The sequence below is a fragment of the Amphibalanus amphitrite genome, unplaced genomic scaffold (genome assembly GCF_019059575.1).
Source record: "Amphibalanus amphitrite isolate SeventyFive unplaced genomic scaffold, NRLGWU_Aamphi_draft 000132F_arrow, whole genome shotgun sequence".
In the NCBI taxonomy this organism is placed as follows: domain Eukaryota; kingdom Metazoa; phylum Arthropoda; class Thecostraca; order Balanomorpha; family Balanidae; genus Amphibalanus; species Amphibalanus amphitrite.
Window position 1 is genome coordinate 807,713 of NW_024881627.1, and position 27,630 is coordinate 835,342.

Here is a 27,630-nt window from a genome sequence, read left to right on the forward strand (position 1 = left end):
GGCCCCCTTGGACGTTTGGGACCCCAATGGTGATGTCAAAGTTTCACCCATGTTCAGTTGCCGCACGATTAGGCGCTGGTTGTCACGCGACAGAAGGGGATAGACGTCTGAGAACCAGCTAGGTCGCGGCAGGAAGACTTCCGCCAGCCGGGTAGCGCAGAACGTCATCGCGAAGTGCGGAGCTAAAGACGGGCTTATCCACAAGGAAACTGGCAAGGAGGCTGATTGCCAACAGTCATCCAGTCTCCAAGTCAACAATCCATCGGGACCGAAGGTTGCTTCTAAAGCTGAAGCCCACCAAGCCACGTCTCCAGCCGAAAACTTCTGCTGAACATGTCCAGAGCCATCTTTCAACAGGTCGGCGCCCCGGCTCATCGAGCTAGAACGACGCGGGACTGGTGCAAATCGAACTTCCCAACATTCTGGGAGAAGGGCAAATGACCGGGGAATAGTCCCTACCTGTCGCCGAGAGAAAATCTTAGGGCGATCGTCCGGTAAGAGGTGAACAAAATGGCGCCAGGATAATCTGAAGGCACGCTGACCAGGAACGTTCGATCTGTCTGGTCCTAGACCAGTCCATAGAAGCTGGACATGCTGATGTCTGATGTCCCGGACACCTTGCCCGTATGTATGCTTGCCCGTATCAGGGAGGTGGGATACATATGTAAGAAAAGCGCACCTCTCATGTTTGTTATTTTCATGCAATTAAGGCTGGAAGGGTGTGACATTTTTTGGACACCCTGTATAAGGCATCAAGGCGTGCCACCTGTACTCGGTTGGGAAGTGCAGGTTCCTGGAGAGCCGTGTGCCTGCCGATGAAGTTTATGTACCCGTTGTCCGCTCAGCTCCGTCACCAACTTTGACTCACCACACTGCTGGAGCCATGCCTAGCTTTCCTCCCTCCCCTCCACCCGTGCCCCCCCCCCCCTTGCGACTGCGCTGTGCCGGTAACCATGTGACCGGCGCGTAACGTCCGAGGGGGGGGGGGGGGTGGAGCTGGGCAACTGGACCGGCCGGGTCAGACTGGTGCGGGGTGCCGGCACCGACAGACCTGCCGGACCACCGACAGACCGGCCGGACCACCGACAGACCGGCCGGACCACCGACAGACCCGCCGACCGGAACAGGAGCCGGTCAGTGGTCAGAGGAGAGCACAGCGGCGGTCAGGGTAACCAGAGTGGCCGGGGGCCGGTCGGTCGACCAGTGGGCACAGCAGCGCTGCCCGCACTATCAGGGACAGTGCAAGGAGCGGTGGCGCTCTGACGGCTCCAGTGAGGTCGGACAGCACGGCCCTCAGCCGCGGCGGTCGGAGGGCAGTCAGGGCGGAGCTGTCAGTAGTGACCGGAGAGGCTCAGTTGCCAGAGGACTATCGGTCAGAGAGTAGCTGCAACAGGAGTCGGCAACTGTCTGGGAGACTGCAGAAGATCACGGGCAAGACACGAATGGCCATGGACCACGGATAGAACCAAGTGGGATAGAGCCATTGGGGCTGTGAACAAAGGGTGTGGATTACAGACACTGGCGAGCGGTACCAGAAAGACAGCCAAGCGCACCAGTGGAAGGCGGCATCGGGCGACGAATACCCAGAACGAACACCGAACTACACCAGTAGAGGCGTCTCATCGCCGTCACCATGACCACGTGAGTAGCACCAGCCGTGCGGTTTGGGTTTTTCTGCAGTTCTTATTTTCTGCGATTATTTCTGCAGTTATTTACTGCCGATTAAGTATCAGGAGCAGGACAGTACGATCAGGCAGCAGTCGCCACTCGCCAGCCGAGCTAAATTGGCCGACGGCCGACGGCGACGACTGGAGAAGCCCGCTCCGTCCCCGGTCCGCCGCATCGGAAGGAACTCATCGGGGTCTTGACTCTTGGTAGACTGCACCGCCGTACAGTGGTGTAGTGCGGCACAGCCTACACCGTCAGTCAGTCGCACAGACTGTGGCCACTGGCCATGCAGCTACACTTCCTAGTTTCTACATAGCTTTGGGGTGGGATGGGCAAAACGGAAACTGGAAAGCCATTCTGGAAGGAACGACTCAAGGTTCGAAAGATAAGGTGGGGAGGGGGGGGGCTGAGGGTGCTCGAGAACCTCTTAGCTATAAGCTAACTAGAGCTCAGGATATAAATGCTAACATAAGATAAGATTATGGTTCTAATTCTGATACCTTGTTTTCAAAGCGGGCATAAGTAGTGTGCAGAATAGGAGCCAGATCACCAGGGGCCAGGCCAGGGGTGCAGGGAAAGTATCTACCTATGTCTTCACTACGCAACAGTAGCTGCGGAACACCTTCAATTAAGAGGGGGGGGGGGGGGCACTGCCGACTTTTGGTCCCATTCTTTCCATGCAACGCGCATAGGGCTAATGTTAAAATGGTAAAATCAAGAGGGACACGGTGCCCCGGTGCCCTCCCCCCCCCCGTTCCGCCGCCTATGCTACGCAAGAGCCAAGAATTTGAGTGCGCCGCGCCATTGAAAACCTTTTTTAGGAAACAGCACCTGTAGGCTGCAGCCTCGCGTGACGCGTCCTCCCGTCATTTTACAGTTAGGTATAGCCTATTCACTTATAAAACGGTCAAACCTACCCAAAAATTTGAGCCGGAGAGCGGGTAGGAGCGAAGTCATCGCTTGTTTGCTCTTTTGCACACGTCGGACGTCCCTATCTAAACATTTGACTAAAACTCGTTAAAATGTATTACCATTGCTGTGAGTGAAGGCCGAAGGCTAACAAAGGCTAACGAAGGCTCAGTAAGCGAGGGCTAACACATCAAAGGACAAAGGAATGATTAATAGATTGATCGGTAGGTAAATGGGGAAGGAAAGAAGAAAAGTTTGGTTTTCTTTATGTTCTCTTTTCACGTCATTTTGTTAAGTTCAGCTACCTTTGCCATAATGAAGAAAAGTCTAGTGACCGAATCCCCCTGCACTGTTCACTGGACACGCCGTTCAACAGCGCCCTGCTGACCCCCGTGCTCTGTTGCGCAGGAAGCCGAAGACGCTGGCCGAGCTGGTACAGCAGCGGCGGGCCGGCATCAACGTGGGCGACACCACCACGGCGGCGCAGAAGAAGGCGCGCGCCGCAGAGGCCAAGAGGGCCGAGGCTGAGAAAAGGGAGAGGGAGGAGCGCGCGAGAGAGGAACAGCGACAAGAGGAGGAGCGGCGAGAGAGGGAGAGAAGGGAGGACGAGGAGAGAAGGGAGAGGGAGAGGAGGGAAGAAGAAGAGAAAAAGGAAAAAGAGAGACGAGAACGAGAAGAACGTGAAAAGAGGGAGGAGGAGGAAAGACAGGAGCAGGAGAGGAAGAAAGAAGAGGAGGAAAGGAGAAAGAAAGAAGAGGAAAGGAGACGGAAGCAGGAAGAAGAGGAAAAGGAAGAGAAAAGAAGAGAAGAAGAAAGGAAAGAGAAAAAGAGGCGAGAGGAAGAAGAAGACAGAAAAAGAGAGGAAGAGAGAAAGAAAAGAGAGCAGGAGTGGGAAGAACGACGAAAAGAGAGAGAAAGGCAAGAGGAAGAAGAACTAAAAGAGCGACAGAGACAGCGAGAGGAACAAGAGAAACGTTGGGAAGAGGAAGAGAAAAGACGAGAGCAGGAAAGGCAGGCTAAGAAGGAAGAAAGACTTCGAGAAAAAGAAAATAGGCGAAAGCAGGAAGCGCAGAAAATAGAAGAGGAACAGCGAAAGTTCCAGGAATCAAGGAACAAAGCGAACACAAATAAAAGATTTGACAGGAAAGACATCCTAGAAAGCGAAGATTTCAAGCAGTTCTCGCACTGGATGAAAAATGGCAAGAAAGACGACATGGATAAAGTACAGGAGCTGCTGTTCCCCGATGGCTGCTGGGACTAAATGGCTCCTGATCCACAGCGAGCGGGCGTCGTTTGCGACCACCAAGTTCGGACCGTCTGGCGCTACCGGGAGTCACTCGCCGAGTCAGTCCCGTAAGTATAGCTCCCGGGCAGCAGCGATCAAAACTGCGACTGCGTTCGAGGCGCCGGAGGGTGTCGGCGGAGGTCGAGGGCAGGGCACGGCGGCCTACTGACCCCGTCCGGAGGCCAGCGCTGGCGCGAACCGTGCCGAACACTCAGTGGACTCGGAGGCTGGTAATTACTTCTGAGCCGACACTAAAGTGTGATCTACTAGCATCGTTCTGAGTGCGAGGAATGAATAGCGAACACTGAGTGTGCCGTCATCTGCCCGCGCCGCTAAACGCTGGTCGCCGCACTGCGTGGTGAAAGAGGGGTTTGCCGTTGTTTCCCCGTGTTGGAGGAAGTTGTGCCGCTGGGCTGAGCCAACTGAAGGGCGGGGATATGAGTTGGGACTTTGGGAGAGGCCACTGTTGGCCTGTGCCGGGTGACGCCGTAGTTTGCTCCGCTGGCGGTTTTAGTCCAACCACGCGCTGGTCGCGTGGCCACGCACTCCCGAACGGAAGGCGAAAACAATCGTTCTGGGGCCCATTGTGCGTGCCCTGTGTACCTACTGGTTGTGGATACTGTCTGTCTGTGGCTGCGTTGGCGGATTGTGATATCATTGGCTCGTCCCTTGCATGATTTGGAAAACTCAGGCCGACCGTCAATTGTTTCGAGCAGAAAAACATTTAAGCCTTATAACTGGTAGACGTGCTCATCCGTATCCGGTTCGGTTCGGAGCTCTGGAAGGTATGGATTTTGCCTACTTTGTCCGCAGTGGCCCCCGGACCGGGGCCAGCTGTGGCGGTACCCTGTCCGTGGCCATTGGTACCGGCGCTGCAGCCGTTGTGTGTTGGGTCCGCCGTGTGGGGGTGGGGACGGTGTGGGCCTCTCGCTCCCCTGGCGGGATGGGTCACCCAGCTCGGGGAGGCCCGGGCTCTCTCCGAGAGCCCGTGTGAAGTGCAGTGCCGTGTGTGGTGTGAGGCGGCGGCGGCTCCGAGCCGCCGGCCGGAGCCGAGCTGTACTGTTCCGTGTCGCGGCGCGGAGCGGAGTGAACCATCTTCTGGTGCGGGACGCGGGCGGTGTGGTCTGACGCTCCTGCTGATCTACATCCGCCCCGTCCTATCACTGTGGTCTCCAGTCGCTTCTGGTTGCAGCATAATGAGCCATTCTGACATCCACCAGCGACCCCCGTAAAACATGTGTCGCTCTGTTCGTCGCATGAGCCTACGTCAGTAGCCCATTAACAGTTACCAAGTATGTAGGTCGAAATCGAGTGCATTTATCGCAGCTGAACCAGCTAGCGATGTGTGATATTTGTTACTCGAGTGTTTCGATTGCCTAACCTGGTTGCTTGGTGCTTCTACTCCCACAGACCCCGCCGCACAACCCCATCCACCAGTTAAATAATTTATTAAAATACATTTGCTTCTCAACAGTGCGGCTTCTAGCTGCGAATTACCCACGGAGGACAATCATATGTAGATGCTCGATAAGACGGATACACTAGCAAAACGGGCAGTCCTGCGGCCAACGGCGGCGCGCCGCCCGCTCTCTGGTCCGGTCCGGTCCGGTCCGGTCCGGTCCGGTCCGGTCCGGTCCGGTCCGGTCCAGTTCGGTCCAGTGCAGTCCCGTCCGGTCCGATTCGGTCCAGTGCGGTCCGGCCCGGTACCCCGGGGTGCCGGCCGGCCGACCGGTCCCTAAGGCACTGACGGCGGCCCGAGTAGCACGCACTCGGCACCCGGCGCCACCGCCCTGGCAAGAGACGAACGGTGGGGGGGCGGCCGGCAGCGCGCGCCCTCCCATAAGCATTAATCGACTCGCCGGTGGCGTTTGTAGCACTCTGAGTAAAGCTGACTGCCCTAAAAATCGACATATTTGGCGCTGGCGGCCCGTCTCGGTCCGTCACAGAGTGGCAGTCGCTGCGACCGCATCACATAGCACTGACCGGGCGGCCGGTACAGTCTCGGGCCGGTTGTACAGTCTGGAAGACGGTCCGGGCGGCGGCGGCGCGCGTCATTGGTAGATCATCACCAGCTGTTTGGCGCCCTTGGCCACCTCGAAGGCCATCTGGATGACCTGCTGGGTGATGAGGCGCGCGTCGTGCGCGGACGGCGCGCCGGCGGCGGCCAGCAGGCCGGCCGACTCGTTCTGCAGCCGCCAGGCCGAGGTGCTCAGCTGCTGGACAGAGTCCAGCGCGCGCTCGTCGCAGCCCGACTGCCGGAGGGACAGTGCACACAGCGGGCCGTCAGCAGGGCGCGGCGGTGGAAACACGTTCAACAGTCCGGACTGGCCACTGACCAGCGGCCGTCACTGACATGGACTATTGGTCTTAACTCTCAAGATTGGTCTACAAACGTACTATTGGAGTCTCGGCGGCCCAACTGTCAGAGCCTGACCGAGTGAGCCCTGTCCTACCCGGATGTGGCGAGGGTAACGGTAACGCATGAAAATAGCTGGTCGCTGGAACCCTCATCCTGAGACCGTTAGGACCATACTGCCTACTGGACCATATCTACAGTATACTTATGAGTCCGACATAATTACATGCGGCAAACAAAGCAATATTAAATTAACAATACCAATGACGATCAGAAACGCTTAACAACTATCAAAGAGATCACGATGGGAAAGTAAAATGGATTGCTGAGAGCTCTTTATACTAAAAAAGATGTCTATTGCAAAAGGCCCAGAGCGCACATACAGACACACATCCACCACTCAAACATGTAGACCTCCATGCTCTCACCGCCCGGCTAGCTCAGTCGGTAGAGCATGGGACTCTTAATCCCAGGGTCGTGGGTTCGAGCCCCACGTTGGGCGACCTTTTCCGATCTCCGAAACAGCGACAAACTGCGCAGTTACTAATCTCGCCAATATCCATCCCCTGTTCATTATTTTTCCGCTGAGGACCACCCGAAAAAAGCCGACCCGACCCCGACCCAAAGGATGAACCCGGTCAGCCAGACAACTAAAATTTACGCGACATCTCCCACGTCAGGACCTAGGCTGACCTGTGAGAAAGCCCCTACTGTCGACCGGCCTCCATCTCACCTGTGGCTAGCCCCTGCCTGATCCACGAACTGTGAGCGAGCCCTGTGTGACCTGTCCGACCCTGACTGACCTGACTGACCTGTCTGACCCTGACTGACCTGCGGGAAGACGGAGACCATCTCGAGGACAGCCGAGTAGATGCGGTCGATGCAGGCGTTGTACTGGTCGGTCCGGCCGTGCTGGGCGGCCGTCAGCAGCCGCTGGATCCGCCGGGTTACCTGGACAGACACACACGGCGGCGGGTCGGTGAAAACGTGCAGCGCACGGACGGGTTTCAGCGTAAACGGAAGGCGCAGGATAGTACACACCGAACGCAAGAAAATTTGGATATGATGATGATGATGATACAGTGGGTGCACTGGGAAGTACACAATTAATTGAATAAAACTGATCAAGCTCCTTACCAATTACCAGGCATATGTGACTTTATATATCAATAGGGCCGAAATGAGTAAAAACAAAAATAATTGTACACGGCGATTTAATTGTGGTGGTATCAACGGGTGCAGAATCATCTCAGTTCAGCTAACAGAAACCATGGTAGGCCAGAGATATCGAATATTACTACACAAATTACATCGGGCCACCCGGGTCAGCACGTCCAGCAAAACGAAACCAAAATAACAATTACAATTAACTTAATTACAATTAACAATATACAACTACATCAAATCAGCTATCATTGCAAAAATCAAACACCTAGCCAGGTATACAAGTCGACGGGTGGCGGGCGCCCTTTCTACCCAGGCTTCAACGAAAGCAGGCGCACGAAGAAAGTCGGCCGGCCGCGACAAGCGGTTCCATTATGCCGTTTGGAAGTCTAGCCGTTGGTATAAACACTGCCCGCCCAAACGGATTAATACGGCAGCAAAAATCCACACGGCAGGACGGACTAATGGAAGCGGAGAATCCTGCAAACGGAGCGCCCATACCGTGCGGTTTGTGTTTACAAATACCTAACTTTGACGAACGGCAAAGACAACTAGACGTAAGGCAAGCTGCACACCGGACGATTCTTCGTTCATGTTGTCTGCAGGCAGTACTGCAGTAAACCGAGAAGAATGTATGCGACGAGCAATACATATACCTACAGGAATGTGATCTTTCTCTAAAAATTTTTAACTTAGTGACACTTCAGCACCAGATAATGTAACTAATATAGAATCCCTCATCAAGTGATCGAGTGGAGCTAATAACTGAAAGCATATTTATCATAAGAATTAAAATATGCATAAATTTCGCCGATATCTGACTGTGATAAAGTGATAAGCGAGCATCGCTTGAAAAGAGGGTTCAGTGACGTTTTAGGGTCAAGAAACCGCTATTGTCCTAAATATTTCAGCGGCTCTTTAGCCGATTAAAACGTAACGGTGACTCGCGATATGGAATGTGTGGGTCATAAAATTGCGTGAAAACGGCCGCACCTGAATTATGGATGGAGCAATCCCCTTTACGCCACTATAGTTCGGTAACATTGCTGCCACCGGCGGTGTCTTATGGACGATACCAAGCGGAATTCACACCAGCGGCCAACAGTCGACGGGACGCCGGCTGTCCTCTGTGAAATCGTAACGAGCACTCCTTATTCGAGAACCGCCGCAACTTGCCATTAGGTGGCGTACTTGGCTGACACTCGTGGCCGGAAACCCCGACATCAGTGCCGACCAACCAGCCCAGTGGGTCGCCAAGTAACCGTGAATAACCAACGAACTAGCGCCGAGCTTCCTCGAACAGCGAGTGTCGGCCAGGCGTCAACCAGTGGCACGGGCCGGAGGCGCAGGTGCAAATTACGGCCCCACGAAATGACACGCGGTAATTTTGATAGGTGATCACACAGAGGGTACTGATTACCTGGTATATAGTTGGCTGACATGTGTTGTGTCATACTGTCACGATGACAATGACGAGCGATGACTGTGTTTGAACACACGGAATGCATATGCATAACTCCTTGATGCCCCACGATAACCCGACACTGCCGTTAGTTTTCGCTAGAATTAAAGTACGAAGCTCTGACACCACGAAAACAGCTACACATTCCGTTCAATATTGTTGTTTTTCATTAGACTTATCCAGCATGGGGAAAACACCGACCTTAAATCTCAGTCTTAATAGTCTTAATAGTCTATACCATTAAGACTATTGTTAATACCGACCTTAATAGTCTCAGCTAATACAGGAACCGTTCTGTTGATGGTGGCCCTCCTTTCCACCCCCGTTTCCCCCACCCGGCCCGCGCGGCTGGACACTGACCAGTTCCGTTTTCCGTATGACCACCTCCTGTTTAGGCGGCTCGGAGGCGCCCGGCAGCGGCAGTGAGCGCGATCCACTGGCCCGCTGAGGGACAGACTGGTGCGGCAGCGAGCACGAGCCGCTGGCCGTCAGCGAGGCAGCCGTCGAGCCGGGCGGCGACACCCGGTCCCCCTCCGACAGTTTCCGCTGGGGGAGGAGAGGGGGTGAGGCACAGGAGACATCGCGGAGAGTGTGAGACAACACAAAGCAGTCCGGGTGGCAGAGACATGACAGACGGGCACTGCGATACACAGCAGCTGCACACTTGTCTGACAGATGGGGATTACTTTCTCAGTTGAACTCCAATAACTCACACGCATTCAGCGACGTACGTTTGAGCGACTGAGAGAATCAAGCCGGATGCGTCCACCGCACAACTCTTTAAGACTCAGATAATCAAGCTATCTGCTTGATGGTTAAACACCGGAGGTGAACCGCCCGCCGACACTGCTCTGCCCCTTTGGCCCTCTCTCACCTCGAGACACCAGGTGGGCGGCTGGGCGGGCCGTTCGCGCGTCTCGAACATGCTGACGGGCCGGCGGCCGGCGGCGGCGTGGGGCGGCAGCGGCGGCGGACCCGCCCCCGCCCCGGCGCCGGCCGCCGCCCCGGCGCAGCTGGCCCGCAGAGCCGTGTTCTCAGAGGTCAGGCGCTGCACCTGAGGCCGCCGGACGGGTACGGGTCATACGGCCGGCAGGCGTGAGGCACACAGGTCATACAGGATCGCAGGCCAGTCACAATACATCAGTCATACCGGTCACAGACTCACACACGACTGCAACAAGCCACAGGAGCCGCGTCTGCCACACAGACTGAGGACCTCGAAGACGGGATATATATGTAACAGTAACACATTCAGGGCTTATATGATAAAGTACGAAGCCATAAAAGCTGTATCGACTAATCAGACAGGCTACGACGGTGCAGGGCCCAGCTTTACACAGATGAGGGGCGTGGCTGGTGAGTGTTCTCTGGTCATTACGATCACTGCTGTCAGTATACTCATACTGGGGTTGAGTATGCCGCATCTGAGGCCGGCGCTCACAGGCTGGCCGGCGCTCAGACCAGTCGGACACAGCCGGCCTACCCCTGACAAACCGACCCGATCGCAGCATGGAACGGCTACGGCTCGCGGACAGAACCTGGCTGAATAAGACATGGGCGCCGGCAGGGCTGAATAACACATGTCGGGCACCTGTTGTGGCGGTCCGACCAGGTGTTCTGTGACTGTCCGACCACCTGTAGTTCGGAGTGACAGGTCACACAGACATTGACAGCAGCTCTGCCACTGTCAGAGTCACACATCATCGTTACACACAGAGGAACGGATAGCCGGGTGACGTGGCTCAGAGAATACGGACTACAGAGTTGAGCCTGTAAAGTCGGTCACGACTTCACAGACTGACGATAACGTGGGAGATGATGTAAAACTGTTAAAACAGACTGAGTGGACAAGACCGTACAAACGATTGCAATACAGGTGCACAACACATACGGTTGCAGGGAGTGTGACAGACAGAGGTACGAACAGTACAGACGGGCGGACCAAGAGCCACCAAAGACGACGGTCCTGACAGTCCAGAAATACCGGCACTACAGAGCGCAGTTATATGTTAACGGTACCGATCAGCGGCCACCGACAGTTTGCCGGGGTCAGTGCTCCGGTGACGGACGACCGATTGGCACGAGCCGCCGGTCACCGGCAGCCGGCGGTTCACTCCACCCGGCGCCCGGCCCCGTGCCGGCCGCCGGGCTCGCCACAGCCGCGCGTCAATGCGTGTACACGCTGACGTCAGCCGGCCCGGCCCGGGCCGGCCTCTAACGATTACCGGCCCGTGGCGGCCCCGAATCAGTGCGAGTACCGGGTGTCCCGGCAACGCGGCCGGCCCGGGCGACCGTGAAGCCATGCTCCGGCCGGCCCGCGGCCGACACCGCGGTCGGCTTGGCATGCGCTCACACGCAAAGCTGGTGACCTGACGCGAGTTCTTCGTCAGTAAAACTAACAAACTGAAAGGGTTGTGCAATGTGCGCTGCTTCTGACATGCATTCATAATACTACGCACTACTGCTACCGTAATAAAACTGAAACGGTGATATTTAAATAAATATACCAATCCCTATCGCCAGCTGCCAATGGCTGCTCCCCAGTCCTTTTGCCTATTGCAGTGGTAAATCTGAAGCAGTGATTCTGAGCAAAAATACAAAACTAATGAGCTGACCGCCACTGCCGTCAGCTATCCGTATTAATAGAGGTATTTCCGCTTATTGCCCACAAACATGCCACCTTTATGATAATCATTTATCAGAAATGTGTTACAGGAAACATTACGGACAGCATTAATCACACTGTGGCGGGGCCTTACACCTGGTGTCTGCTCCAATCACCGGAGGCCATCCTTTATTGGACCACAATCGGCGCTGTCCGGGTAAAGAGGCTGGCCACACGCGCCGGCCGCGGCTCCGGTGGGCGCTGCAGCGGGTGGCGCAGAGCCCGCCACTGGGGTCGCTGCTCGGTCCGGTAATTTACCGCCCGACAGGCCCGTCCGGGGCACCAGCGCCGCCCGCCCGGGGCACTGCGTCACGGGCCCCGGGTCCGGCCGAGGGGCCATAACCTGCGCGTCTCTCGGACACGGCCGCCAACATTCCGGCGCGGCCGGCGGGCACGATCGAACGAGCCGCCGACCCGGGCGGCGTTACTACAGAGACGACCGATAACACGGCCAACCGGCGCCGTAACGGCGGTCACCACCGCAGCCGGCGGCCGGGCGGAGCGGTCACCGCGGCGGGCTGCCCACCGGGTCCAGTCGGGCTGCCTGCCGGGGTCGACAGAGCTGGGGGACGGGGAAAGCGAGCACAGGGCCGACGGCTGGGAGAGGGTGAGCGCGAACCCAGGGCCGACAGAGCTGAGAAAGGGATGGCCAGCTCAGAGCCGACAGAGCTGGAACGGACGGCGGACATGAAAAATAGGAAAAGATGAGGATGACTTATGGAACGAAACGAGGAGGAACTGGATGGTAATGAATGGAGAGAAAGAAGTTCGTTGAGAATATTTAGAAAAGATATGAATCTTCAAAAATTACTCCATTTTGACGTTTGGCACCAATGAATATCAAAAGATCTTCAATTCCTATGCTTTTTAGAATGTAGATGAAAAGGGAGCCAAATTGTAGCCCAAAAATACATGACAAAAACACGAAAATTTTCTAAAATAAAGTCAATAAATAGAGCATTTCTATATAAAAAGCTAAGAGCACCAAGTCCGGTAAACTCTCATGCGTTTGCAAGCCATGGCAGCGTCAGCCCGGCACGGAAAGAATTCGACTCAGCTCATTCCATCAGCTATCTACTATCAATCTCGCGATCCCAGAAGCCATACTCTCCCTCCCTTCCCATCCAGCATTCTGCGGGTACTGCTCACAGGGCCGTGCTGCAAGCCAAAGCATGTCGTCCCCCAGCCTCCCGCCCCCTCTGAGCGGTCCCTGCGTGCACCGTGCGAGCTGACGAGGGGTGCACCTCTGACCCCAGGTCACCGGTCACGGGGTCAGAGACGGGGTCAGACTTACAGCCGGCAGGTCCGTCCGAGCGCTATACGCAGTGGGAGAGACGCGCCACTCAGACACTGTGCTCGGTGCTCACACACACGGGGAGCGGTGGGGGAGGTGGGAGCGGTGGGAGCGGTGGGGGCGGTGGGTGGGGGAATGGTGGGGGAATGGTGGGGGAGCGGTTGGGGAGCGATGGAGTGTAAGGCAGTGTCAGTGAAACACTGGGTCATAACTGAATGAAGGTGTGTCTGGAGGGACACCAGAGTGCTACAGGACCAGGATTACCAGGACTATGACCAATCAGGAACGATGGGAGGCAGTATCTGAAACTAATACCATGGATGAAGGAGAACCTCTTTGGAGGTTCTTCCATCCATGCTAATACCATCGAAAACTTCTGGTTTGCTAGCGCTTATCCTCAGTTCAAACTCTAAACTAGTGTTCGTTGATACCCCAAACTACAAAGTCTGGTGGTCACACAACATCACATCAACCAAACGACGGTGTAACACACGGCACACCAACTCACAAGAGGACCATACTGAATTATACAACACCCGGATTTAAATAATACCACACACACGCGCACACATCACACTCAGATCGCCCCGCGATAACCCGCTCTGACGCTGTGTCTCTGCCAGGCAGGTTAGCCCTCCCCGGGTTAGGGTTAGGGTTAGGGTTAGGGCTAGGGTTAGGGTTAGGGTTAGGGCCCAAAGCCAGGCGGGTTAGGCAGCAGCCATGCGACCCACGGCACGCCGACAGCAGTTACTTGTTGCTCGTCGGAAGAAGAGTCGGCGAGGCAGTGCTTCTCCTGGAGCAGGGAGCTGACCTGGGGACCGACGGCCGCCGAGAGGGGGGCTTCAGAAACGGCCGGACTGGACCCCCACGGGTACCGGGGTACACGGCGCCAAAAGTATCGGTACAAGGTACCAGGTACGGGGGAATACGGCGTCAGGGGTACCGGGAGTACGGTGTCAGGGATACGTATTGGAACGGTACTAGCTAAGGTCCCTGTGATACGGGGTTATCCAGGCTAAGAAGTGCCGGGAACGTAGGGCGTCCATTTACCGTTTAGCCGGTAGGTTCGGGACAGTGAATGAATCATTATGGAATGTGCCGGCCAACATGCCAGCCAGCGGCACGGATCGAAACGTACGGCGGGAATATACCCCGACAGACGTGAATTTTGCGTGAATCCACCGTACCTGACGAAGTATTAATGAAAAATGCATCGCGAGATTTCCATTTAAGGCAGAGAAACACATTACTGAACTTGGATCACTGCAGCCTTCTTAAAAGATATATCAAACAGATGTATGTAGCTACTTAAGGCCGTACTAGAAGTATCGTGCAATTTTATGGAGGTCGGTAAAGGAAGATGGGCTAGGCAGGGAACGCTGCATTTCGCGACGTCATTAGCTATATTATACACCGCACAATGCTCTATACATAGTGCACAAAACATACACTATACAAACTGCTGGATAAAGTAAGAAAGAGATGATTCGCAAAGCAACAAGCATTAATCCACCAAACATATGCTAACAAAAAGCATGTGCAGAAAAGAGCAAGGCGGATCGGAAATAACGTCAAACGCATTGATGTTATTCACATTAAGACGAGCAGACATCAGCTTACACGAGATCGCTGGAAGCACTATGACCGCTGATACTTTAAGAGTTCAAAGGAGAACGGAGGCGGGGAAGGAAAACGAACCGTGAAATATCCACGGATACAGTCGTGACTGAGTGGACCCTATTTACTCGATTTGCTTCCGTTATAGCAAACTCCCTGGTAACTAATGGGAGTCCTTCATGGATCAGGTCAGGAGCTTGCAGGTCAGGGCTGGGTCAGGTCAGGGTGACAGGTCACAGGTCAGGGTCCCGGGGTCAGGAGTCCCGCTCCGGCCCGGACCGGCGGCGGCCGCCCACTCACCATGTCCCGAAGCAGGTCGATCTCGCGGCGCATCTCCTCGTTGCTCTCCGGCGGCGCCAGACTCGACTCACGCATCAGACGGTCGTCGCCGCTGCTGCCATCTGACGCCTGGCGGCGGAACTGACAGTTCAGCCGGCGGCCACAGGCGCCGCGCCGCGCCCGGCTCTGTTATATTCAGTGCGGGGAATATTTGTTTCTGGTCCCTAAAAAGCTGTTTCTGGCACCTAATTGCTGATCAGCCCCAAAATGCTTATTCGACCCTAATATCTGAATCTGGCACCTAATTGCTTCCACACAGCCTAAAGTTGCCAGATCGTCTAGTTGAACTCCGTATTTGCTGTTTGCTGATTCAGCACCAAAACCAAAACATCCAGCACCTATTTTATTCCACGTTTGCCTACCTAATTCGCGTAATCTTCCTGATTTTATGTATCCTAACAACATGAACGTTGCATTCGGTGATGTCAAGTGCCATTTTCGCCAGTGGAGATAATGATTAATGCCATTTCTAGCCAAAAGAGAATCACTAGCCAGCTATGGTGCAGCGTAGCAAGACGCTCCTATACCAGCCCGCTATGTAGAGACTAAGAGACTTTGCACCCTCAGCCATTTTAACGTGAAAAGTTTGGATCCGTCACTTCCAGCCAGGCTCTCAGGTCATAAACTGGAGTAAAGCAAAATGTCAACTCTGAACAGACATGCCACGCAACTGGCCCTCTTTTCAATATTATTAGCTTTCTGCAATCATCGTCTGACTCCATCTCGATCAAAGGCAGCATCCGGTTTCTACAGGGGCGTTTGACTCACCGGCCACACAATAACCAAAAACAAAATCAAAGCTTCATGCACACATATGCCATACGTAAGAAACGGATGAAAAAGGCACAACCACGGCACAACTCTGCGCGGCAAACAACGGACAATGTCCCACGCAAGATCCCGCGTTTCTTCAGCGGCCTTGAACGGAATGTAAACATTACATTTCTTTTTTGGAGCTATTTGATGACGTCAAAAAATACAATACCCGTTTTAATGGTCAAAATCGAGACAATTACTCACAAAAATGTTTCCCTTTAAGCATTACAAATAAATACTTTTGAATATTTAAATGACATTGTTTTTTTTCAAACAAATTAATATTATTTGCTTACTTAAACGTCATATACAATGCTGAGATCACTACGGGGCTGTCTTAGAGTGTAGCTGCACTGGCAACCTTTAGGCTAGACTCCAGGGGTCATTATACCAGAACAACATGATTCTACCAGCCAGTAGTTCATTTTTCTACTAGATTGGTGCTACGCTCAGCATTTAGGTGCCAGATTCAGAAAAAAAGAGTAAGGCGTACCGATGAATAGGTGCCAGAAACAGCTAATTAAGGTCATTTTCCATGATTGGTGCTGGTATCCACCAAATAGGTGCTGAGGACCAATTTTGGGGCGAGTCAGCTTTTAGGTGCCAGAAATAGCTTTTCTGGGACGCAATTAAATGGCGTCCATTCAGTGCTACCGTCACCGCGCGGCCGGCGTGCGGTTATCCTGAGCGACCGAGATAGAGAGACACAGAGAGCGGCCGACCGGCACGGAGAGAACAGCTATGTACAGTCGACGGTCACAGTGACGGTTAGTGAGGCAGTGACCGACCCACAACCGGTCAGTGGGGGGAGGTACAGGGGACGGGGGGGGGGGGACTCACCCGCCGGTGGTGGTTCGCCTCCAGACTGTTCAGACTGCTGTCCTTGGTCCGCTCGCCAGAGTCGCCGTTCTCTGGACTCTGAGAGAGAAACGACAGAGCAACGAGTTAGACTACAACCGCGGGCGTAGCACTACATCAGCCCCCGCTAGCATCGGGAGCGAAACATATAACTATGCAAACAATTTCTGTGACTAGGCCTGAGCGCAGCATACCAGATAAAAAAAAAACTAGTGGCCACGTAGGTGATTCATGGAATCACATTTTTGAGCGCCAAACACTTATAATGCTAATACCAGCCGAGAGCCAGCCCAAGTCAAGTAGAACCCAACACAAACACGTCACCACTGCTCGTTACACAGGCAGCCGGCAGTTGGTCGCGCACACCCACCTCTGTGCGGGTGGGCCGCAGCAGCTCGTTCTGCTCGGCCAGCATCCTCTGCGCGTTCTCCCGGCGCTGCAGCTGCTCGATGGGCGCGTAGTCATCCTCGGAGGCCACAGAGTCATAGAGCGGCTCGTCGTCATCCCCCTCAGCCAGAGCGGCGGCCGCCGCCGCCGCCGCCGGGCCCAGCTGTCTGCGGCGCGCCTCCTGCAGCACGTCCACGATCAGCGCGCGAAACTCGGGCGCCGTGAAGCGCGCCAGCTTCTGTCGGCCCTGGTTGCGCGTGGAGGAGAACTCGGGGTTGACAGGCAGGAAGGGCACCGAGCCGGGCCCGCTGGTGGCGGCCGGGTGCTGCGCCAGCCAGTGAGCGTCCGTCTCGCGCCGGTCCACCTCGTCATAGACGTCGGCCGCCAGCTCCGCCAGCAGCCGGGACTGCAGCTGAGGGAACACGGGGAGGGGGAAGGGAGTTACACACGTCAGCGGCCAGCAGCCGGGACTGCAGCTGCTGAGGGAACACGGGGAGGGGAAAGGGAGTTACACACGTCGGCGGCCAGCAGCCGGGACTGCAGCTGAGGGAGCACAGGGAGGGGGAGGGAGTTACACACGTCGGCGGTCAGCAGCCGGGACTGCAGCTGCGGTAACACAGGGAGGGGGAAGGGAGTTACACACGTCGGCGGTCAGCAGCCGGGACTGCAGCTGCGGTAACACAGGGAGGGGGCAGGGAGTTACACACGTCGTCGGTCAGCAGCCGGGACTGCAGCTGCTGAGGGAACACGGGGAGGGGAAAGGGAGTTACACACGTCGGCGGCCAGCAGCCGGGACTGCAGCTGAGGGAGCACAGGGAGGGGAAGGGAGTTACACACGTCAGCGGCCAGCTCCGCCAGCAGACGGGACTGCAGCAGCTGCGGGAACACAGGGAGAAAGGGTTACAAAGAGTCATCAGACGGGACTGAGGGAACACAGGGAGGGGGTACATTACTGCCAGCACACGTGACTGTAGCTGAGGGAACACCGGGAGGGAGGGACGGTCATACACGGTCATCAGCCAGGACTACATACGAAATGTAAAGGTCCACGCTCGATTCTTATCAGTTTATCACCAAACACTCACACACACTGAGTACACAGCACGGCAAGGCCCCTCCCACCCCACACCAGCTCCCCTCTCGCCCCTCGGTGTACTCACGTTCCGCAGTTTGAGCCGAGCGTTGACCAGGGCCTCGGTGTCGGGTCCCACCGGCGGCGGCACAACAAAGTGCTGTCCGGCCGCGTGGTCGGGCCGCCGGCCGGTCAGGAAGTAGGCGAGCCGGTCGGTCAGCTCGTACTGACACTCCTCCAGCCGGCGGCAGAGCTCCGAGTGGCCGGCCTCCCTGCAGTAGAGAGAGGGGGTGTGAGAGAAGGAGAGAGGGACGGCAGAGCTCCGAGTGGCCGGCCTCCCTGCAGTAGAGAGAGGGGGTGTGAGGGGAGGAGAGAAGGACGGCAGAGCTCTGAGTGGCCCGCCTCCCTGCAGTAGAGAGAGGGGCGTGTGAGGGGAGGAGAGAGGGACGGCAGAGCTCCGAGTGGCCGGCCTCCCTGCAGTAGAGAGAGGGGGTGTGAGAGAAGGAGAGAGGGACGGCAGAGCTCCGAGTGGCCGGCCTCCCTGCAGTAGAGAGAGGGGGTGTGAGAGAAGGAGAGAGGGACGGCAGAGCTCCGAGTGGCCGGCCTCCCTGCAGTAGAGAGAGGGGGTGTGAGAGAAGGAGAGAGGGACGGCAGAGCTCCGAGTGGCCGGCCTCCCTGCAGTAGAGAGAGGGGGTGTGAGAGAAGGAGAGAGGGACGGCAGAGCTCCGAGTGGCCGGCCTCCCTGCAGTAGAGAGAGGGGGTGTGAGAGAAGGAGAGAGGGACGGCAGAGCTCCGAGTGGCCGGCCTCCCTGCAGTAGAGAGAGGGGGTGTGAGAGAAGGAGAGAGGGACGGCAGAGCTCCGAGTGGCCGGCCTCCCTGCAGTAGAGAGAGGGGGTGTGAGAGAAGGAGAGAGGGACGGCAGAGCTCCGAGTGGCCGGCCTCCCTGCAGTAGAGAGAGGGGGTGTGAGAGAAGGAGAGAGGGACGGCAGAGCTCCGAGTGGCCGGCCTCCCTGCAGTAGAGAGAGGGGGTGTGAGAGAAGGAGAGAGGGACGGCAGAGCTCCGAGTGGCCGGCCTCCCTGCAGTAGAGAGAGGGGGTGTGAGAGAAGGAGAGAGGGACGGCAGAGCTCCGAGTGGCCGGCCTCCCTGCAGTAGAGAGAGGGGGTGTGAGAGAAGGAGAGAGGGACGGCAGAGCTCCGAGTGGCCGGCCTCCCTGCAGTAGAGAGAGGGGGTGTGAGAGAAGGAGAGAGGGACGGCAGAGCTCCGAGTGGCCGGCCTCCCTGCAGTAGAGAGAGGGGGTGTGAGAGAAGGAGAGAGGGACGGCAGAGCTCCGAGTGGCCGGCCTCCCTGCAGTAGAGAGAGGGGGTGTGAGAGAAGGAGAGAGGGACGGCAGAGCTCCGAGTGGCCGGCCTCCCTGCAGTAGAGAGAGGGGGTGTGAGAGAAGGAGAGAGGGACGGCAGAGCTTCGAGTGGCCGGCCTCCCTGCAGTAGAGAGAGGGGGTGTGAGAGGAGAGAGGGATGGCAGAGCTCCGAGTGGCCCGCCTCCCTGCAGTAGAGAGAGGGGGTGTGAGAGGGGGAGAGAGGGACGGCAGAGCTCCGAGTGGCCGCCCTCCCTGCGGCGGACAGAGGGGGTGTGAGGGGACGGAGAGAGGGGAGAGGGACGGCAGAGCTCCGAGTGGCCGGCCTCCCTGCGGCGGACAGAGGGGTGTGTGAGGGGACGGAGAGGGGGACGGCAGAGCTCCGAGTCGTCGGCCCCTCTGTGGCGGGGAATACACAGGGTCAGAGAAAGAGAGGTCGGGGAGGTTCAGGGGACGGCCACAGGAGACACAAATAAGAATGTCTCGCTTAGCTAATCTAATCTCTCTGTAAGTAAAGTCTAGCATTTTCCAACACGTAAGGACTATGCACATCGGCTAGTTTGCCATTTCCGCCTCACGTCCAGCTGCTCAGTGTTTCTCACCCACCTGGCGTGCTGGATGGGTGTGAGGCCGGCCCGGTCCGGCCGCGACGGGTCCGCCCCGTACACCATCAGCAGCTCGGCCTGCAGCGCCTGGCCGGCGCGCGCCGCCACGTGCAGCGGGCCCGTGCCGCGCTCCTGGGGAGGACAGGTAATGGTAGTCAGAGGGCCGAACGGATACAATGTTCCCGGGGACGGGGGAAAATATACGAGCTACAAGAGCCGCACGGACAGACATGGGTGCTGTGCTACACAATATCAATACCTTGCTATCAGCGCGAAACTAGAGAGGAATATCAGAAATTTAGGAGAGCAGCGTAAAAACTAGTCTCTAATCCAAATCAATCACCCCCAACACAACTATGGAGTCCGAACATCAAGCCTACCTCACCGCTCCAGCCCGGCAGTTCACTGACAGCCCAATCTCCCCCCTCCCCAATACTGTACCGGGTGCCAGTAGTTGGGGTTGGCGCCCAGTGACAGCAGGCGCAGGCTGGTCTCTGTGTTGGGTGTGCGGCAGCTCGAGTGGAGCTGGAGACTCGTGTCGCCCTCAGCCAGCTGTCGATCGTCCTTCCCGGGTCGGTACACGAACGCCAGCATCTGGTGCTTGTCGCGAATAAACTTGGCCTTATTCGGGCTGTGGACACAGCGGAGTTAGGTGAGAGGTGGGCGTGGTCGGGAGAGGTAGGAGTGGTCATGTGATGTGGAGCGTTTAACAAACACAGGACGTCTTTCAGATGAGACAAGGATGAAGTAAGGAGAGTTTGACATGGTTCTTGTCGAGGAGCAGCGTAGGGTAGGGTTATACGATACATAATATACAATAGTCGGTACAGACGCCCCGGTCCGCCGGAAGTGCTCCGTTAGAGTCGGACAGTTTACGAATTTTGCACGTCCGCTGTGCTCACTTGGGACTGCCCAGCTGGACACGACAGTTGACACCGCGTAAATACAGCAATGCACAGATGCCACAGGGACGAATTTCGTGGCGGCGACATGACGTCGTATCAGCTCCTTCCGGTTACCGACATTCGACAACCACAACATAAACAATCCTTCATCACGCTCAGCCGAAGAGTGTCGACAGCTGGTCCCTTTGATGCCTCAACAAGTCAACAGCGATCAGCGTACCCAGAGACTCAGCCAGAGGCGGGCTTAATTCATCACCCTATTGATCAATCTGTCAGCGCCCTTCCCGCCTGCTCTGTCTCGTCCCTCCCCTCCTCTCTCAGGGAAGGTCGCGATTATTCGTCATCTCCCATCCTCCACACCGTCCGCCCGAGCTCGACAGCCGGTCGGACGGACGGACGAATGGTCCACGGCCCACCGTTCACCGCGAGACATCATCCGTCCGCGGCCAGCCGGCTGAACGCCTGAGCACCGATAACCGGCGATGTGTGCTCAGCGCCCGGCGAGTGTGTCCGCCGCCGGCCGGCCGGCGCCGCTGACTCACCCACTCCCACCCGATCGATCCCCGGCCCGGCCGGCTATGGGCACCTACTGCACGGGGTCGGTGGGCGCCGGCTTGCGGCGTCCCAGCTTGCCGTGGGACGGGTCCAGCAGCGAGTGCTCCCAGATGTTGTTGGCGCTCGAGTCGGCTAGGTTCTGCACCATCTGAGAGCACACGGGCCGGCGGCGCGGCGGTCAGGGACGGGTGGGAAGGCCGACGGCGGGCTGCCAGTGACGCCGGACTAAAAGAGGACACTGCATCGGCCGGCACCGGGCAGTCGCACAACTCAAAGGTGTGCAATGAATGAATGAATGAATGAATGAATGAATGAATGAATGAATGAATGAATGAATGAATGAATGAATGAGCGGATAACTACCGCGAAATACAATCAAAAGTGTCGATAAAAATACACAATCCTTGGGTACAAAAGTGAAACCAGACCCCGACAATAGTCTCCTTACAAGAAATCCATCTGGTGACCTTACAGACATCCTGCGACCTGCCCACTGTCTTACCAACCATGACACGACTTCTCCCAGCCTATCGCACCAGACCACCGTCCACGGACCTACCTTCAGCTGCTGGGCGTTCCAGAAGCCGCGCCGGAGCGACTTCACCTGCGAGATGTGCCGGCCCAGGCTGCGGTGTACGCTGCAGCAGTCGTCGCAGATCAGGATGCCCCGGTTGATGGAGGCCCAAGACGGCTCTGCAACGGCCAGCGGCGGGGTGATGGTGAGCGGCACGGTAGAAACGCCAGCGGGGCAGTGAGGGACAGTGTTCTAAAATTGGATATTGGTTGGGTGTGCCGATGAAGAAAAAAAATCCTAGGATGAGAAAAAAGAAAGTAAATAACTGCAGTATTTTTGCAAAATGGTGTAATACCAATTTTTATGCTAACTGATAAACCAGGATTTCATGTCAGGATCTTGACAGGGTGTGGAACAAAAGGATGTGGGTGCATCAACTGTCAAGTGACAAGTGAACTGACTGTTGGGAATACATGAAACTCTTTTCAGAGATGAAGTAAAGTCGGTCATTCATATTTTAGGGATGAAAATATTTTCCCCATTAGGTGTGATTTGCCACCAAAAGGCTGAAAAATGAAACACTGGTGAGGGAGAAGCGACACGGGTGGAGGAGGCTCCCGTGCAGGGCGGAGGAGGCGCGAGTAGGACGATAGCGATCGAGGTCTGGCCTCTGCGAGTGCGGAGACAGAGGGTGGTTGGTGTCATGGCAACATGGTGATGGCATACATAGATTGTGCTATTGCATTACAAATGGGAAAAGTAATGCTGAATAATTGCTTCATTGTCTATTATTAGGGGCTAGAAAAATCATTTTACTGAATGGTTGGGCCATAACACCAGGAAACAAATTACAAAAAAAAAGAAGAGAAAAAGAGATAGGTACCCGAATAAAACTATCAATCAACAACAGGCAAATAAGCATTAAAATCCACTGGCGATCAGTCTGGTCATAGTCTGGTTATACTCATACCATCAGTTAAGAGTTAAGACCTTGAGATCCATAAAAAATGAAATATTAAGACTAGTCATGTATTATGCTATTTGATTTTTACTAAATGCATACAAATATTATTCCACACTTTTGTAAAAAAAAGAAACTGGCTTATCATACAACTGATTTCCGATTTCACTCATCTCTTAATCTTAATCTTATCTCTTAAGAAAGGTATACTTCATAAATATATGTTAGACAAGAAAGTTTGGCAGAGCCCAAGCCAGTGCTGGAAATGAGGCCGCTTTCTGGTCCCGGCGTTTTATTCTCCTCGCGGGTTAATCCCGTCCAGCGTTTAGCCTTTAGGGACCCACTCAGGGTCGCGGTTGTTTTCGCCGCTCGCCCCAGTCGAGATACAAAGTTAATAGTCACACTAACCTCATTTAGGGCCAGCCAAACCAGTCTAGTCTGGAGTTACTGTTAAATGTATGCATATAGATGAAAGAAAAAGGTTTTGTAGAATCGATTAATTTCCAAGTCGTATATTTAGAGGCCCCAAATAAACTTCGTGCGACTATCAACTTTGCATCTTGAATGGGCCGAGCGGCGAAAACAACCGCGGCTCTGAGAGGGTCCCGAAAGGCTAAGCGCTAGACGGGGCTAACTCACCCGGAGAATAAAACGCCGGGACCAGAAAATGGCCTCATTACCAGCACTGCCCAAGACATTTAGGGCTATGACATTAAGTAGAAAAAAATGGAAAAGAAAAAAAGAAGAAAAAAGTCTCGGGTATGGGGGCCTCAGGTAAGTAGTAAGTACTACCTTGACCAGTTCCTCAACCTTTACCCCTAAAACATTGATAGAATCCTGAGATGATATACAGCACTATCCAGGGGTGAACGGTATTTATTTACTTTAGGTCCGCAAAACAGAGGGGTAAATAAAAGTCATTCACACGATACTCTAAGACCTCCTGATTTCATTTCTGATACTTATTCCTTCTAGAAACGAATTTAAAAGCACTAGTACACTAGTATCACCGGTATCACCACCAACGGCCTCACCTCCGACCGGAACTGCACGTGTCAAAAGACCGTCTGCGCGGCGCACCCGCTACAAATGGTCCAACCAAGGTTGAGCGAAATTACGGATGATAATAAATTGTAAGGAAAGTGACGTCAAAATAATCGAGGCGGAGCGGTGCAGTGCCGAAGGCAATGCCTTAGGAGAGATTACAGGCAATGGTAAGTCAAATATTTTTAGGTTAAGTGGTTGTGTATCTGGCTTCAGGCCGAAGGCCTGAAGCCTGATGCATAACCACTTAACCTAAAAATATTTGACTTACCATTGCTTGCAATCTATTCATGCAGGCCACTTTTTCCTTTTCCCCCAGTAGGCAAACATCAGTAGGTCAGGTTAGGTAAGGTTTGGTTATGTTCTGATCATTTTCTCATGCTCTATTACTTTTGCTAAATATTTTCTCTTTTTTATTCACCGTTTTTCTTGTGCTTTGGTATTATGTCATTTTCATAACGTCGAAAACTAATGAATATCCGCATCATTTTTTTTTTCTTTTATAGGGCAGCGTTGTATATTTCGTTTTTGTCGCGGAAGCGTGCTTTCTTCAGTGTATATTGTGCAGCAGTGCGGTGTAATGTGCTGGGGTTTTAGTATCTTATTTTACATTTTTGATGCATTTAAGCATCATATCTGAATTCAGGACATCAAATAGTGTAAGAATGTGCATTTTTTCTTGTTAAAATAATATTGCGGACCTAAAGTAAATATTTACCGGGTGAACTAAGACTAAGGGCTAAAATTTATAGGTATATCCCAAGATTTGCGATAAATTAATTGATACTTGATACTTGATAGGCAGTAAGTAAGGCTGTATGATTAGAATATACCTAGTATCTACCTACTCAATTGCTCAATGTCAATTATACTCAATTGGTACTCAATTGCAATACTTACCTAAATACCTAATCACACTTTGAGAAGTTATGAAAATATCAGCACAATTTATCATTGGTCCAAAAAGTTGGCTTATCATTTTATTACAATGATAAATTGATGATTAAGAATAATTATTTAACTATTGAACATACTTTATGTTTATTACCTATTACCTAACAATAATTCATGAGCTTGCATGATAAAAACATTGCGCTCTGTTCAAAGAACCAATAAAGATAAAAAGAAATTAAATTCCTTTCAACCTGAAAGACACATGATATAAGTAAAGTGTGTGGTGAGCATGGTGCATAAACAAGAAATCAGCCAATTCAATTTCAATGCCTGGGTAGGTAATAAAAGTACCCAGCAAGAGTCGCAAATCTCAGCACTACGTTAGGCTAAACACAAGGCTAAACATCACTATTCAACACACTATGACATGAAAAAAGAATAGTATCTTACTACAATTTTCTATGATAAGAGAAGCACAAAATTTTTGACAAAAGCACTTGTCCTTCTGCATTGCTCAGTCCAAGTTGAAGTCCAAGTCATTCACAAACACAAGTTCAACTTTCACATGGTTGCAGAGTAAATTTTCACTACGACATTGAATATTTTATGTAAAAATCATACTACCTGAAGAAAACTTACCAGGGGCTCCACAATCTGCACATCCACCTTTTATTTGCCTCATCTTGTGACGAAGTAACATGATTGCGGAAGAACACCTCTAATTAACAGAATAAAACTAGTTCCTAAATCTCTAAATATCACATATTATGCTCCAGTATTTGGCGTTCGTCAGCTCTCACAATCATCACTTAAGCATGATATCAGGAGACCAAAAATATATGATTTATCGTGATAAATCTTCCGATTTGGATTCAGCTTGTTTGCCCCCTTGCTTCTGGCCTCCTCTGACGACAATTCGTCGAATCGAAGCTGGCCAAAAGGTGATGATCTTGATGAAGGGATAGGACAGCTATCAAAAAGTTATAAATTTCAGTCCAACCTCAAAACAAAAATTAATTAATGAATAATGATAATCGCACAACACCACCGCCCTCCCACACTCTCTCGCATTTTCATAACAACGCTGAGTGGGCGGCATATATGACTCATTTCGTCGCGGATGGGCTGCCAAATTCCCTACTACGAACTAAAAACCTTTATTCATTCAGCTTCGCATTTTTCGTTGACATCGCCCCATATTCCATGGGGCGTTTGATGTTATCCAATCAATGATGATCGATCCCCTTCCCCCCCCCCCCCCCAAGTAATATTGGTCCATAGGACATGTTCGTGAACTAAGATCTTCGAGCAGTTCTTACTGCAGCTTTCTCCTACGAGCGGAATTACAGTGGAGAGCAACTGAAACACCCCAGCCTCAGCTCGATGGGAGTTGCTAGCATCGAACCCCACATGTCGTACATTCATTGATCACATTATATCTACACGGCTTCTCTACCATTCCGTGGTGTGCCCTGAACCATGCGTATCGCGTCGTCCATGGTTTTATCGGCCACGAATGATGAATCATTGGCTGCAGTCACTCACACTGGCAACAATTCGTCTGTGGGTGGGCATAACCTTATCTGTGACCTGTGTTACCTTCCTAATCTACTCAGCGACCGGTTACAATTTCACGTATCAAAGTCTAGAAAGGGCAAACTATCACCCCAGCCTTTGTCAAACCGGCTAATATTACCAAGTATCACGCCTGGTCCCGCGTTAGCTTCCCCGCCCTGTACACAGCCGGTCAGGGGCAGGGCAGCCGGGCCGGAATACGGACGCAGTGCGGTAACTGATATCGTCCTACGCGGCAACAGACACTGTGCAATGCCGGACCAGCGTCCGGACTCCGGAGCCCTGTTATACGGCACGCGGCGGCCCGCTACCCGACGTAACCAGACGGGTGGGTACGTGAGAGGAGCCATGGAACACGCTGCCGCGGCCTGGCTACCTGCGGCGGCCCCCTCTCACGCAGAACTCCTGGAACGCGAACTGCGAGCGGCGGCCCGGATCGTGACGGGGTGCCCGAGATCTACACCGAGCCACGCACTGATGGCGGAGGCGAGGCTCGCCCCGATGGCGGAGAGGAAGCAGACGCTCGCAGCTCGGCTACTGACGAGAGCGCTGGCGCTCCCTCCGAACGACCCCCTGCGAGCGACAGCTGAGGCCGCGGCCCCGGCGCGCCTGTCCTCGGTCAGAGGATGGAGGTCGCTGGGCCGCCAAGCCTGGGCCGATGCAGGGATCTCGGCACCGATCGAGCCGATTCTCCCACCGAGAGTACCACCATGGGAGCAGCAGGGAGCGCGCATCTCCTTCACACTGGACGTCGGCCCGCTGAGGACAGGTGCGACGGCGGAGGAGAAGGAGAGGACTGCCGCCCAGCACCTAGCATCCCTACCACAGTGCGCGGTGTGGATGTGGTCGGACGGGTCCGCGGAGGGCGGCACAAGGAACGGAGGGGCTGGAGCAGTCATCATGTGGCCGGATGAGGAGGTACTGGAGCTAAGAGCTCCGGCGGGTGACTTCTGCTCCAGTTACCGTGCAGAAATGCTCGCCTTAGTTACGGGCCTGGAGACCCTAACATCACGCACCAAAGATAGCGACCTACCACTGATCATCTGCTCCGACAGCATGTCGGCACTGGCGACCCTGCGGAATGGCCCCGCCGCCCAGACGTCACCGCTGGGGACGGCGGCCTGGAGAGCTCTACTGCAGCTAGCCAAAGATGGTCGAGAAATCAGGGCCCAGTGGGTCCCTTCTCACTGTGGCATACACGGCAATGAAGAGGCGGACAGAGTGGCCCGGGAAGCAGCCCAGCTCCCTCAAGAAAGGACGCCCATCGACACGAGGACGATCACCAGTACCGTGGCGAGATTGGCTAGGGACAAGACAATCCAGTCCTGGC

At 54.3% G+C, this 27,630-nt stretch overlaps 2 protein-coding genes and 1 non-coding gene across 4 annotated transcripts; 2 read left to right on the plus strand and 1 right to left on the minus strand.

Annotated features, from left to right (window-relative positions):
- The first annotated feature begins 1,020 nt into the window (after positions 1-1,020).
- On the plus strand, positions 1,021-5,754 carry LOC122382044 (vicilin-like seed storage protein At2g18540). The gene is made up of 2 exons (XM_043366923.1): positions 1,021-1,641; positions 2,986-5,754. The coding sequence occupies exons 1-2, from the start codon at positions 1,634-1,636 to the stop codon at positions 3,836-3,838; spliced, it is 861 nt and encodes a 286-aa protein (XP_043222858.1). The 5' UTR covers positions 1,021-1,633; the 3' UTR covers positions 3,839-5,754.
- On the minus strand, positions 5,294-25,814 carry LOC122382043 (ARF GTPase-activating protein GIT2-like). 2 transcript variants are annotated; one of them, XM_043366919.1, is made up of 14 exons: positions 25,365-25,814; positions 21,872-22,005; positions 21,348-21,460; positions 20,294-20,483; positions 19,854-19,984; positions 17,981-18,164; positions 16,804-17,232; positions 16,416-16,493; positions 14,721-14,828; positions 13,555-13,614; positions 9,719-9,898; positions 9,205-9,390; positions 7,050-7,169; positions 5,294-6,114 (listed from the first exon to the last, which is right to left on the minus strand). In XM_043366919.1, exons 1-14 carry the CDS (start codon positions 25,423-25,425, stop codon positions 5,914-5,916), a joined length of 2,175 nt encoding a protein of 724 aa, XP_043222854.1. In that variant the 5' UTR covers positions 25,426-25,814; the 3' UTR covers positions 5,294-5,913. The 2 variants fall into 2 exon arrangements, with proteins under 2 accessions (XP_043222854.1, XP_043222855.1); XM_043366920.1 differs by lacking the exon at positions 13,555-13,614 and having other exon boundaries at positions 25,365-25,797.
- On the plus strand, positions 6,648-6,720 carry Trnak-cuu. The gene has a single exon. It is a non-coding gene; the product is annotated as a tRNA-Lys (tRNA).
- Positions 25,815-27,630: the final 1,816 nt, after the last annotated feature.

What these genes read in the sequence shown, in the direction of transcription:
- LOC122382043 (XM_043366919.1), bottom strand. Translation starts at nt 25,425, where the DNA reads ATGTTACTTCGTCACAAGATGAGGCAAATAAAAGGTGGATGTGCAGAT. An exon ending in GGAACGCCCAGCAGCTGAAG is followed by an intron (nt 21,461 to 21,871) that starts GTAGGTCCGTGG and finishes GTGTGCTCTCAG; the next exon opens with ATGGTGCAGAACCTAGCCGA. An exon ending in GCGCCCACCGACCCCGTGCA is followed by an intron (nt 20,484 to 21,347) that starts GTAGGTGCCCAT and finishes CTGTGTCCACAG; the next exon opens with CCCGAATAAGGCCAAGTTTA.